This window comes from Argopecten irradians, unplaced genomic scaffold, assembly GCF_041381155.1.
Source record: "Argopecten irradians isolate NY unplaced genomic scaffold, Ai_NY scaffold_0811, whole genome shotgun sequence".
Taxonomy (NCBI): Eukaryota; Metazoa; Mollusca; class Bivalvia; order Pectinida; family Pectinidae; genus Argopecten; species Argopecten irradians.
In genome coordinates, this window is record NW_027188278.1 from 1 (window position 1) to 15297 (window position 15297).

Sequence of the window (15297 nt, forward strand, 5' to 3'; positions counted from 1 at the left end):
GATCCTAAAGGCACATTAGAAGCTGAAGCCCCCATTTGTGACTTTAACACGAGTTCTAGGTTCCACTGTGGAGCTGACGTTAGGCCTGTCCAGATTGAACCCCCGAATCAAGACAGACAAAGAAATGAAGATCATACCCACTGGCAATAGCTGTGCGATAGCCTGCAATAGTACATTATTGCGCTCCCTAAACAACAAGGAGAATGAAACTCGCAATCAGCTGGGCAGAGGCCATGAATATCCCGACCGGATCAATCCTCCTGACGATACACCAATCAAAGAAGATCTTCCAGCGTGACTGGTAGACGGCAGAGGAGAAAGACCTAATTGATCGGGCGATGCGAGCTGACATATCCGAAGAAAAGCCTGTCTGAGCTAGGACTCCTGAAATCATGTCCATGCGTGAAGGTAACGTCTGGGGCCGATTCTAACGAAAGACATTTGCTTTTTGGTGGGGATGAACCTAATGGAGGACGAGCCACCAGAAACGACAAGAGCTCCGAAAACCAGGGTTGTCGCGGCAACAGTGGCGCTATCGGAAAGAGGGAGCAAAAATACCCCGGAAACTTCTGTAGAACCCTGCGTCCACGGCCCAAGCCATTTGGTTTGGCACGGAGACACAAAGGTTGACAACTGACTATTGAGAAAAGAGGCAAAAAGGTCGAGGGATATAGATGCCGTTCTGTCATAACCAGCTGGCGCTGCCTGGAGATTATCCGCCAGAACATTTGCCCTTCCTGGAAAATGCTTGACTAAAATTGTTAACTGCATTTCCTTATAGATAGGAATAATACGGAAATACGGACAGCGAGGGCACAAAGGAGGTAAGCTTTGATGTCCCTGTCTCTCCAGATAAGCGACCACTGTAGAGTTGTCCGTAGCCATTCAAACCGCATTGGAATGCAGGAATCCTCTAAAAAGTCTAGAGGCAGAGACCCTGTGGATCGGGTGTTCCGATCCACAGAATCCCGAACTAGATGTATCGTTAGCAATTCTTCGACATAGTTAGTGAACATATCTTCCCTAGAGTGCAGAAATCACACTACAACCAACAGCAGTTGATGGGACACCAAGCTCCCAACCTCTTGCGGATCAGAAATATTCTGGAATAGAAGCCGAGTGTGTAGTCCATAATAGGCACCCCTCGACCACGCCCTTTAAAAGCATGGTCCTTACTTCCTCCCGGATGGAAACTGCCTTCTCCGGATCCCCCGAAGGTGGGAAAAAAATACATCCTTTACACAAAGTGTGGATGCCGCAAGTATGGAATGCCAAACCGCTCCTTCACTACAGAAAAGGCTCAAGAGTCCTGTGTGATATTCTTCCATTGACTCTAGAAAGAAGGTGGACTGACGATCTCCTACAGGAAGATGAAAACGAGGAATATCGAGACCTCCACAGATGGAGAATTGTTGCTTAACCCAAACCCTAATTTACGAGAGGAGGACTTGAATCTGAGACTGGCTGAATTCTCAAGAACAGACCTTTCGTATGGAACGATCAAGGACGGAGAAACGAATCAGGAACTTTTCGTCTTGTCCCAATGAAGGTTTGTACTCTTCCTACCCTTCCCAATGTTACCCTTGAAATAAGGCTTTGACTTCGGTCGCATATAACAGTGGGAGCAGAATTTCTAGCCTTCTTCTTTGGTGGTGCTGACCTCTGTGAGGTAATGGCCTCCAATCTCTGAATTTTTTCTATGTTTTCAAAACAGAGAAAAAAACTCCTAGCCAACAAGACATTGACGAGCAATGGCACCTTCAAAGAAGCCAATGATCTCAATGTCCTGTTTCAGGGCAGAAGTATTCAAGTTTATATATGACATTCTGGATGGAGAGACGCAACAGCCTCTCCATCTTGTGGTGCTCCTTGGAGCCGAACACTACCTGGTTCCCTGACCAAGTTTCCCGAGTTCAACACTCAAGCTTAGCTGGCAAAGAGGACGGCAGTCTATCATGTATTGCATAACCAGGGGCTTGAACCTTTGACCAAAACTGAGGTGCAACAAGGCTAACCTAAGCGTGCGAGATGAGGAAAAATTCTTCTTCATAACTCAAGTTAAGATATGAATGTCATTGACCACTTTTCCTTGTTAGATAAACACCCGTCAAATTGTCCAATGAAAATATCTAGTAAACATCTTATTACACGTGGGAATCATAATAAACAAACTCAACGCATTGGTCAGTAAAAGCACGTGAACTGAATATGGAATTTGAATGCGTTGGGCTAAAAGGAACTCGGGTGTAATCCCTAGATTCGTATGATCTTAAACGGGACTCTGACATGGTTTTTCGACTCCGTTTTCTACGCTATAATGAGTTTTACTGTGATTATATGTTCCTAAAGGTTCCGAAGACGATTACTGTAAAATGCTAGAACACTGACACGTCAAAAAAAGGAACCGCTCAAGGTGCTTTGCGATTAGGAAAAGTAATATCTTGACAATGAAATGTACAATTGAAGCTCTGATTTCGAAATGTTTGATGACAGTATAGTACAAGAGATCTTAGAGGATCCTTGGCGCCTACGAAAGAATGATGTATGTCTGACGAAAGAGGAATATTTTTCTCTGCTTTTTAAACTATAAATATTAAAATCCAAGATGGCTGCCTCTTGGCCATCTTGTTGATTTTGTTTCATTGAGTTGTATGGCCCATTTGGGGCTATCTTGTTGATAGATCGGTTCAAAAATGCATTATACGCAACTAGGAACCTAGGGGAAACCAACCTCTGAAATTTCAGACAGATCCCTTTGGTGCTTTCTGAGAAATAGAGATAAACATCTTCTTCAACTTCCAAAATCAAAGTTGTTTCTCTATCAGCCATCATGTCGATTGGCCCTAAAATGTAATATGCAGAACAGGGGCACTAAGGTAACCTACATCTGCAATTTAAGACTTCTTGGTAACAAAAAAAAACTAAAAAAGGACAGGCGGACGGACGGACGGACGGACGGACGGACGGACGGACGGACAGATAGATCGACAACCTGATTACTATAAGGCACCCGTATTGCGATACGGGGCCCTATTAAGCATCAAGATATTCATTAAAGTCTTTAAAGGCAATGTATAGGCCAACATCGGCTTAAACAGAAAACTAGGATCTTGTTCCTAGATCCGTATACTATTAAACAGAACAGAACAGGTTTCGAGCGTCAGCTCTAAACTGACCTCGGGTCTGGTTCCTAGATTCGATCAAATAAACGGAAGTCGAATATGGTTCCTAGTTCTGTTTGAGCTTAAAAAGAACCAACGGGTCTGGTCCTAGTTCCGTTTAAGTTAAACGGAACTGAGTCTAGTATCAGATCCGTTTAAGAAAATCTGTGTTATAGAGATAAATTATATAAGTTCTATCGTCCGGAAGCTCAGAGCTAGATTCCTTTTATAACATATGTAATTTATTATCTTATAAGAGGGAGAAATCCTAAATAAACGACTCCGCACGTTGTCCAAGTACGTTTGTTAAACCGAACCTCGGGATCTTGGTTGCCTAGTTGCCGTAATAGAGCTTAAACGGAATCTCGGGTCTGGTTCCTAGTTCCAGTTTTAAGTTAAACGGAACTGAGGTATAGGTATCAGATCCGTTTAGAGAAAATCTGATGTTATAGAGATAAAATATATGAAGTTTGTATTAGTCCTGAAGGCCTCAGAGCTAGATTCCTTTCTAACATATGTAATCCTGAAATATCTTATAAGAGGTCGGAAATCACCCCCCCCCCCCCCCCCCCCCCACCCCCCCCCCCCCTAAACGGAAATCGGCTCGTTGAACCAGGTATTTGTTGTTAAACGGAACTCGGGTCTGGTTCTAGTTCCGTATAAGTCTTAAACGGGAACTGGGTCTGGTTCCTAGTTCCCGTATTAGCTTAAAACGGAACTGGAGTCTAGGTGTCAGATGCCTTTAAAGAAATCTGTGTGATAGATATTAAATTCTGGTTCTGTATTATGTAATGGAAAACTTTTAAGTGCGATTCCTGGTATAAAATACTAGGTAATTTGAACATGCATTAGAGTAGAAAGAAATCCTAATAAAAACGGAACTCCGGCTCGTTGGGCCAGTAGCTATGTTTGTTTAAACGGAACTCGAGGTCTGGTTCTAGTTCCGTATAGCTTAAACGGGAACTCGGGTCTTTCCTGGTTCCGTTTAAGTTAAACTGGACTGAGTTCTAGGTGTCAGATCCGTTTTAGGAAAATCCTGTGTTAGATATGTAAGTATATATAAGTGCTGTATCGTTCCTGGAAGCTCTAAGAGCTAATCCTTTAATATACAATGTCATTTATTTAATCATGCTTATACGAGATAGTAAATCCTAATAAACGGAACGCCGCTCGTTTGACCCATATGTTTTGTTAAATATGTCTTGTTCTTATTTTCCGTAATAATAGCGGAACTCGGGTCTGGTTCTAGTTCCGTTTAAGTTAAACGGAACTGAGGTCTAGGTATCAGATCCGTTTAAGGAAAGTCTGTGGTTATAGATAGATAAATTATATAAAGTTCGGTATCGTTCCTGAAGCTCTTAGCTAGATTCCTTTATAACATATGTAATTTTATTATGCAGTTTAAAGAGGGTAGAAATCTAATAAACGGAACTCGGCGTCGTTGAACCAGTCTTTTTGTTTAAAAGGAAACTCGGGTCTGGTTCCTAGTTCCGTATAAGCTTCTAACGGAACTCGGGCCTGGTTCCTAGTGTTCCATTTAAGTTTAAACGGAACTTCGGGTCTAGGTATCAAGCTCCGTTTAAGGACATCTTGTGTTATCGATATTAAGTCCTGTTCTTGTAATGTTCATGGGAAACTCTAAGTTCGATTCTCTGTATATAATAGGTAATTGAGCATTTGCAGTGAGAGAGAGTGGAATCCTAATATACGGAAAATGCCGCTCGATGGCCAGTATTTTTTGTTTTACACGGAAACGCTGGGTCTCGGTTTACCTATTTCCGTATAAGCGTAAACGGAAACGCGGGTCCTGGTTCCCTAGTGTTTCGTTAATTTTACACGGAAACGAGGTCTATGTAACAGATCAGTTTAAGGAAATCTGTGTTATAGATAGTAATTCTGTTCTATATTTTTCAGGGAAACACTCTAAAGTTTTCGATTCCTGGATATAATAGGTAATTGAGGCAGGCAGTTAGAGAGTCGGAATCCTAATAAACGGAACTCCGCTCGTAGGCCAGATTGTTTGGTTAAACGGAAGCTCGGGTCTGGTTCCTAGTTCCGTATAAGCTTAACCGGAACTCGGGTCTGGTTCCTATTTTCGTTTTTAATTTAAACGGAACTCGAGGTCTAGTATCCTATTCCTTAAGTTTAACGAAATTCGCTGGTTCCTAGTTTCCTTTATTAAACGAACTAGGAACTAGAATCTCGCGAAGTCAACTTCAGCCCTCCACCTGTATTACATGTTATTTGTTTGTAACAGTTCCACAAATCTTACCTAGTTCATGTATTCTGTTGGTATAGTCCCACATAATCTTACCTACTTCATTATTTGTTGGTACAGTCCACAAACTTAACCTATTACTGCATTTGTTTGTTACAGTCCACTGAAGCTTCTACCGCAGACTTCATGTATTTGTTGGTACTAGTTCCGTTTTTAAGTTAAACCTGATTACATGTATTTGTTGGTACGTCCGACAAACCGTTTATGTAAACACGGATTTGCGGGTCTGGTTCCTCTTGCCGTTTGAATTAAACGGATTACTAGGAACTAGGAACTCGCAACCACACTTCCAGCCTCCCCTACTTTGGAATTACATTGTATTTGTTTGTACTGTCCACAAATCTTACCTGATTACATGTAATTTGTTTAGTTTAGTCCACAAACCTTACCTGACTTCATGTATTTGTTGGTACATCAGTCCACAAACCTTACCTGATTACATGCATTTGTTTGTACAGTCCACGAAAATCTACCTGACTTAACATGTATTTGGTGGTACAGTCCCATACAAACCTTGACCTGATTACATGTATTTGTTTGTACAGCCCACAAACCTTACCTGACTTACATGTATTTTGTTTGTGTACAGTCCACAAACCTTACGCTGATTACAATGTATTTGTTTGTACAGTCCACAAACCCTACACTGACTTACATGTAGTTGGTTGTTACAGTCCACAAACCTTACCGGATTACTGGTATTTTGTTTGTACAGTACACGAACCTTACCTGTGACTAACATGTATTTGTTTGTACAGTCCACAAACCTACCTGACTTACATGTATTTGTTTGTACAGGCCACCAAACCCTAACTGACTTAATGTATTTGTTGGTACAGTCCACAAACATTACCGTGATTACATGTATGTGTTGGTACAGTCCACAAACCTTACCTGACGTCAATGTATTTTTGTTTTTGTATCAGTCCACAAATCCTTACCTGATTACATTGTATTTTGTTTGTACATGTCCACAAACCCTACTGACTTCAGGTATTTTTTTGTACATCCACGAACCCTACCTGACTTCAGTATTTGTTGGTACTGTCCACAATACCTTAACCTGTATTTACATGTATTCGTTGATACCAGTACACGAATCCCTTAACTTTGATTTCAATGTACTTTGTTTGGTACAGTCCCACAAACCTTAACCTGATGTACATGTATTTGTTGTTGTAGGGCCTACAATCCCTACCTGAACTTCATGTGTATTTGTTGGTATAGTCCACAAATCTTTACCTGACTTTCTTGTATTTGTTGGTACAGTCCCAACAAACTCCTTACCTGTATAACTAGCATTTGTTGGTACAGTCCACAAACCCTACCTGACTTACTTGCATTTGTTGTTTAGGGTCTACAAACCCTACTGACTTCATGATAGATTTGTTGGTACAGTCCACCAACCATTACCTGAATTATGTATTTGTTGGTACAGTCCACATAACCTTACCTGATTTCATGTATTTGTTGTACAAGTCCACAAACCTTACCTGATTACTTGGTATTTGTTTGTACAGTCCACGAAAACATTACCTGTACAGTCCCACAAACCCTTACCCATTACATGCATTTGTTGTACAGTCCACTAATCCTACCTGACTATCATGTATTTGTTGGTACAGTCCCACAATCCTTACCTGATTTCATGTATTATTTGTTGGTCCACAAACCTTTTACCTGATTTCATTAATTTGTTTTACACGTCCCATAAACCTTACCTGATTCCATGAATTTGTTGATAGGCCTACAAATCTTACCTGATTTCATGTATTTGTTGGTATAGTCCACAAATCTTACCTGATTTCATGTATTTGTTGGTACATTCCACAAACCTTTACCTGATTACTAGCATTTGTTGGTACAGTCCACGAACCCTACCTGACTTCATGTATTTGTTGATAGGGCCTACAAACCTTACCTGATTTTCATTGTATTTGTTGGTACAGTCCACATACCTTACCTGATTACTAGCATTTGTTTGTACAGTCCACGAACCCTACCTGACTTCATGTATTTGTTGGTACAGTCCACAAACCTTACCGTGATTTACATGTATTTGTTTGTACAGTCCACGAACCCTACCGACTTCATGTATTTTGTTGGTTACAGTCCACAAACCTTACCTGATTACATGCATTTGTTTGTACAGTCCACGAACCCTACCTGACTTCATGTATTTGTTGTGTACAGTCCACATAACCTTACGCTGATTTCATGTATTTGTGTGTACAGTCCACAAACCTTACCTGATTTCATGTATTTGTTTGTACAGTCCACAAACCTTACCTGATTTCATGTATTTGTTGATAGGGCCTACATATCTTACCTGATTTCATGTATTTGTTGGTATAGTCCCCACAAATCTTACCTGATTTTCATGTATTTGTTGGTACAGTCCACAAACCTTACCTGATTACTAGCATTTGTTGGTACAGGTCCACGATCCCTACCCTGACTTCAATGTATTCGTTGATTTAGGGTCCACAAACCTTTTACCTGATTTCATGTATTTGTTGATACAGTCCACAAACCTTACCTGATTTCATGTATTTGTTGATAGGGCCTACAAATCTTACCTGATTTCATGTATTTTGTTGGTATAGTCCACAAATCTTACCTGATTTCATGTATTTGTTGGGACAGTCCACAAACCTTACCTGATTACTAGCATTTGTTGGTACAGTCCACGAACCCTACCTGACTTCATGTATTTGTTGATAGGGCCTACAAACCTTACCTGATTTCATGTTATTTGTTGGTACAGTCCACAAACCTTACCTGATTACTAGCATTTGATTTGTATCAGTCCAACGAACCCTACCTGACTTCATGTATTTGTTGGTAAAGTCCACAAACCTTACCTGATTTACATGTATTTGTTTGTACAGTCCACAAACGCTTACCTGATTTCATGTATTTGATGATAGGGCTACAAATCGTACCTGATTTCATGTTTTTGGTGGTATAGTCCACAAATCTTACCTGATTTCATGTATTTGTTGGTACAGTCCACTATAACTCTTACCTGATTTCATGGATTTGTTGATACAGTCCACAAACCTTACCTGATTACTGAGTATTTGTTGATAGGGTCTACAAACCTTACCTGATTTCATGTATTTGTTGATACAGTCCACAAACCTTACCTGATTACATGCATTTGTTGATAGGGTCTACAAACCTTACCTGATTTCATGTATTTGTTGATACAGTCCACAAACCTTACCTGATTTCATGTATTTGTTGATACAGTCCACAAACCTTACCTGATTTCATGTATTTGTTGATAGGGCCTACAAATCTTACCTGATTTCATGTATTTGTTGGTACAGTCCACAAACCTTACCTGATTTCATGTATTTGTTGGTACAGTCCACAAACCTTACCTGATTTCATGTATTTGTTGGTACGGCCTACAAACCTTACCTGATTTCATATATTTGTTTGTACAGTCCACGAAATTTACCTGATTTCATGTATTTGTTGATAGGGCCTACAAATCTTACCTGATTTCATGTATTTGTTGGTATAGTCCACAAACCTTACCTGATTTCATGTATTTGTTGGTACAGTCCACAAACCTTACCTGATTTCATGTATTTGTTGATGGAGTCCACAAACCTTACCTGATTTCATGTATTTGATGATACGGTCCACAAACCTTACCTGATTTCATGTATTTGATGATACGGTCCACAAACCTTACCTGATTTCATGTATTTATTGGTACGGCCCACAAACCTTACCTGATTTCATGTATTTGTTGGTATGGCCAACAAACCTTACCTGATTTCATGTATTTGATGATACCGTCCACAAACCTTACCTGATTTCATGTATTTGATGATACCGTCCACAAACCTAACCTGATTTCATGTATATGATGATACCATCCACAAACCTTACCTGATTTCATGTATTTGATGATACCGTCCACAAACCTTACCTGATTTCATGTATTTGATGATACCGTCCACAAACCTTACCTGATTTCATGTATTTGATGTTACAGTCCACAAACCTTACCTGATTTCATGTATTTGTTGGTACAGTCCACAAGCCTTAACTGATTTCATGTATTTGTTTGTACAGTCCACAAACCTTACCTGATTTCATGTTTTTGTTGATATGGCCTACAAACCTTACCTGATTTCATGTATTTGTTGATAGGGCCTACAAACCTTACCTGATTTCATGTATTTGTTGGTACAACCCACAAACCTTACCTGATTTCATGCATTTGTTGATAGGGCCTACAAACCTTACCTGATTTCATGTATTTGTTGATAGAGCCTACAAACCTTACCTGATTTCATGTATTTGTTGATAGGGCCTACAAACCTTACCTGATTTCATGTATTTGTTGGTACGATCAACCAGAGTTTGATCTACAATGTCTTTGACAGCTTCTACGTATTTCCTGACAAAGATGTTTGGGACAAGAGTGATCATGTTTTGTTCCCCACATCCACAGGGCTGTCTGACAAGGGAGTCTAAGTTTTCGATAGTTGGACCCATCACATCACCTACAAATTTAAAGATATTTCAATCAATAATTTTGTCTAATTTTAATTTATAAAGGTGGCTTTTGTCTTGTTCTGTGGGTTTAATGGAATAAAACATTTCAAAGAAAATCTCCAGTAATATGTTAGTCAACGAGAAATACAAGGATTGAGGAAAGGAGGATTTTTGGAAGCTTCCTCTTAATTTCCCCTTTTATACCAGAGCAATCTCAAAAGTAACATTTGTATTAGCAAGAAGCCCATTTGATACTAATTAGTTATGTCATTTACTAGCCAACTCATTGTTTTTGTTAACGAAATAGCAACACAGATCTAACAGGTCTACATACAAAGTTTTATTAAGCTTGGTGCATATTTTGCTCAAGTTATCATGTTCAAGGTTCAATAATTATTATTGCAAATGGCAATAACTCCGTAACTTAGTTACAGTCAAATCAAGTTGATTTTCAAACTCATTCAAGATCCTTCCAACATTAGTCTACATACAAAGTTTCATTAAGCTTGGTGCATATTTACTGAAGTTACCGTGTTCACAAGGTCTAAAAATAATTATTAGTGCAAAGGGCAATTACTCCTTAAATTACTGTCGTATCACACTGATTTTTTGAACTCGTCTGATATCATTCCAATGTTAGTCTACAGACAAAGTTTCATTAAGCTCAGTGCATATTTACTAAAGTTACCATGTTCACAAGGTCCAATAACTAATTATTAGTGCAAAGGGCAATAACTCTGTAAATAACTCCTACGAGACCTTTCCAATGTTAGTCACTTACAAATTTGCATTAAGCTTGTTGCATATTTACTCAAATTATCGTGTTCACAAGGTTCAATAACAATTATAAGTGCAAAGGGCAATTACTCTGTAAATTACAGTTGAAACAAGCTGATTTTCGAACTTGTCTGAGATCTTTGCAATGTTAGTCTTCATACAAAGGTTTCATTAAGCTCGGTATATCTTTTACTCAAGTTATTGCGTTCAGAAGGAAATGTAAATGGACATTTACATTACGCACAACGACGTACAAAAGACTATGGTCAGGTAAAAGACTATGGTCAGTTGACCTAAAAAACCAAAAAATATTCTGTCAGAGCCATCAGTCAAATGACATTAGAACGATCCCTGACTGATCCTCAGAATGGTCAGATGTGATAGATAATGCCATCCCCTGGGTCCCCCGTGGCACACTTGTCTTGTCTCTTGGTGACCTACCTGACAGTGTTATGTAGATTGTTTTAGACCCCTCCCCACTGGGCCCCTCCATGGCAGACTTGCCTTGCCCTGAATGACTAACCTCACAGTGTTATGTAGATTGTTTTAGACCCCTCCCCACTGGGTCCCCCCATGGCAGACTTGCCTTGTCCTGAATGACCTACCTGACATTGTTATGTAGATTGTTTTTGACCCCTCCCCAGTGGGTCCCCCATGTCAGACTTGCCTTGCCCTGAATAACTAACCTCACAGTGTTATGTAGATTGTTTTAGACCCCTCCCCACTGGGTCCCCCCATGGCAGACTTGCCTTGCCCTGAATGACTAACTTCACAGTGTATTGTAGTTTGTTTTAGACCCCTCCCCACTGGGTCCCACTGGTGGCAGACTTGCCTTGCCCTGAATGACTAACCTCACAGTGTTATGTAGATTGTTTTAGACCCCTCCCCACTAGGTCCCCCAATGGCAGACTTGCCTTGCCCTGAATGACTAACCTCACAGTGTTATGTAGATTGTTTAGACCCCTCCCCACTAGGTTCCCCCGTGGCAGACTTGCCTTGCCCTGAATGACTAACCTCACAGTGTTATGTAAATTGTTTTTGACCCCTCCTCACTGGGTCCCCCATGGCAGACTTGCCTTGTCCTGAATGGCCTACCTGACAGTGTATTGTAGATTGTTTTAGACCCCTCCCCACTGGGTCTCCCCGTGGCAGACTTGCCTTGCCCTGAATGACTAACCTCACAGTGTTATGTAGATTGCTTTAGACCCCTCCCCACTGGGTTCCCTAGTGGCAGACTTGCCTTGTCCTGAATGACCTACCTGACAGTGTATTGTAGTTTGTTTTAGACCCCTCCCCACTGGGTCCCACTGGTGGCAGACTTGTCTTGTCCTAAATGACCTACCTGTCAGCGTTACATAGTTTGTTTTAGAACCCTCCACCACTATCACATTATCAGATGGCACTGCCTCCATGTCAAACTCTTCTGTTTTATCGACATCATGTTTGATGGACATTGTATTGGCTTCCTCTACTTCCACTCCCTCAGGCTGCCAACATAGCAAAACTTTGTTGAAGAGACACGATCAAATTATTCCAATAATAATGTTAACATGGTTTTTTCAAGATGTGTTATGTAATTACACGATATCGTAACTGAATATCAAAAATGTATTGACCTTTACACGGTTTGTTACATATCGTAACTGAATATCAATATTGTATTGACCTTTAGAAGGTTTGTTTTACAATATTGTAACTGAATATTAATATTGTACTGACCTCTGGACGAATTATTACACAATATCGTAACTGAATATCAATATTGCATCGACCTCTACACAGTTTCTTGCACAATATCCTAACTGAATATCAATATTGTATTGACCTCTAGACAGTTTGTTACACGATATCCTAACTGAATATCAATAATGTATTGACCTCTAGACAGTTTGTTACACGATATCCTAACTGAATACATGTATCAATAATGTATTGACCTCTAGACAGTTTGTTACACGATATCCTAACTGAATATCAATATTGTATTGACCTCTAGACAGTTTGTTACACGATATCCTAACTGAATATCAATAATGTATTGACCTCCAGACAGTTTGTTACACGATATCCTAACTGAATATCAATATTATATTGACCTCTAGACAGTTTCTTATATGATATCCTAACTGAATATAATATTGTACTGACCTCTGGAGGAATTATTACACGATATCCTAACAGAATGTCAATATTGTATTGACCTCTAGACAGTTTGTTACACAATATCCTAACTGAATATCAATATTATATTGACCTCTAGACAGTTTGTTACACGATATCCTAACTGAATATTATTATTGTATTGACCTCTACACAGTTTGTTACATGATATCGTAACTGAATATCAATAATGTATTGACCTCTAGACAGTTTGTTACATGATATCGTAACTGAATATCAATAATGTATTGACCTCTAGACAGTTTGTTACATGATATCGTATCTGAATATCAATAATGTATTGACCTCTAGACAGTTTGTTACACAATATCATAACTGAATATCAATAATGTATTGACCTCTAGACGGTTTGTTACAAGAAATCTTAACTGAATATCAATATTGTATTGACCTCTAGACGGTTTGTTATATGAAATCGTAACTGAATATCAAAAATGTATTGACCTCTAGACAGTTTGTTACACGATATCCTAACTGAATATCAAAAATGTATTTATCTCTAGACAGTTTGTTACATGATATCCTAACTGAATATCAATAATGTATTGACCTCCAGACAGTTTGTTACACATTATCCTAACTGAATATCAAAAATGTATTGACCTCTAGACAGTTTGTTACACGATATCCAAACTGAATATCAAAAATGTATTGACCTCTAGACAGTTTGTTACACGATATCCTAACTGAATATCAATAATGTATTGACCTCTAGACAGTTTGTTACACGATATCCTAACTATATATCAATAATGTATTGACCTCTAGACAGTTTGTTACACGATATCCAAACTGAATATCAATATTGTATTGACCTCTAGACAGTTTGTTACACGATATCCTAACTGAATATCAATATTATATTGACCTCTAGACAGTTTCTTATATGATATCCTAACTGAATATAATATTGTACTGACCTCTGGAGGAATTATTAAACGATATCCAAACAGAATGTCAATATTGTATTGACCTCTAGACAGTTTGTTACACAATATCTAACTGAATATCAATATTATATTGACCTCTAGACAGTTTGTTACATGAAATCGTAACTGAATATCAAAAATGTATTGAGCTCTAGACAGTTTGTTACACGATATCCTAACTGAATATCAATAATGTATTGACCTCTAGACAGTTTGTTACACGATATCCTAACTGAATATCAATATTATATTGACCTCTAGACAGTTTGTTACATGAAATCGTAACTGAATATTAATATTGTATTGACCTCTAGACAGTTTGTTACATGAAATCGTAACTGAATATCAAAAATGTATTGACCTCTAGACAGTTTGTTACACGATATCCTAACTGAATATCAAAAATGTATTGACCTCTAGACAGTTTGTTACACGATATCCTAACGGAATATCAATAATGCATTGACCTCTAGACATTTTGTTACACGATATCCAAACTGAATATCAATAATGTATTGACCTCCAGACAGTTTGTTACACGATATCCTAACTGAATATCAATATTGTATTGACCTCTAGACGGTTTGTTACATGATATCCTAACTGAATATCAATAATGTATTGACCTCTAGACAGTTTGTTACACGATATCGTAACTGAATATCAATAATGTATTGACCTCTAGACAGTTTGTTACACGATATCGTAACTGAATATCAATAATGTATTGACCTCTAAACAGTTTGTTACACGATATCGTAACTGAATATCAATATTGTATTGGCCTCTAGACAGTTTGTTACACGATATCGTAACTGAATATCAATATTGTATTTATCCCTAGACAGTTTGTTGCACGATATCGTAACTGAATATCAATAATGTATTGACCTCTAAACAGTTTGTTACACAATATCGTAACTGAATATCAATATTGTATTTATCTCTAGACAGTTTTTTACACGATATCCTAACTGAATATAATACTGTACTGACCTCTGGACGAATTATACACGATAATGTAACTGAATATAATACTGTACTGACCTCTACTAGCACAGTTTGTTCCACGATATCAGTTTTCCTGGGCGACACAGCACTAACGCGAAGTTTGATGTTGCCGATAACCTTTGGATAAATCCACAGAAAGAAGCCAGCAGAACTGTTGGAGGCAACCTGGCGTAATGTACATCAAGATGTGAAACATGGAATAGCCACAGTGTATATAAGACACAAGGTTTCAATAACTCAGTATTGCATCTTTGTCATATTAATTGTATAATTCATAGTAATGCAGTAGTAGTCAGTAGTAGTCAGTAGTAGCTTACATGTATAGTAGACTTACCTGACCAGTGTTCGAACAGGACAGTGCTTGAACACCTATTTTATTTTTCGCTTCTCATTTCTAAAATCAGTCGTTTCTTTTGTTCATGGTGCATGATAATTGTGG

At 38.7% G+C, this 15297-nt stretch overlaps 1 protein-coding gene across 1 annotated transcript; it reads right to left on the reverse strand.

Moving 5' to 3' along the window:
* Positions 1 to 3495: 3495 nt before the first annotated feature.
* On the reverse strand, positions 3496 to 15036 carry LOC138313651 (CD109 antigen-like). The gene is made up of 4 exons (XM_069254003.1): positions 14895 to 15036; positions 12080 to 12224; positions 9789 to 9968; positions 3496 to 3566 (listed from the first exon to the last, which is right to left on the reverse strand). Exons 2-4 carry the CDS (start codon positions 12189 to 12191, stop codon positions 3496 to 3498), a joined length of 363 nt encoding a protein of 120 aa, XP_069110104.1. The 5' UTR covers positions 12192 to 12224; positions 14895 to 15036.
* Positions 15037 to 15297: the final 261 nt, after the last annotated feature.

Coding starts and splice junctions, on each gene's coding strand:
- LOC138313651 (XM_069254003.1), bottom strand. CDS start 12,191: ATGTCCATCAAACATGATGTCGATAAAACAGAAGAGTTTGACATGGAG. Junction 9,969..12,079: donor AAACTATGTAACGCTGACAG/GTAGGTCATTTA, acceptor TTAAATTTGTAG/GTGATGTGATGGGTCCAACT. Junction 3,567..9,788: donor CAACAAATACATGAAATCAG/GTAAGGTTTGTA, acceptor CCTATACCTCAG/TTCCGTTTAACTTAAAACTG.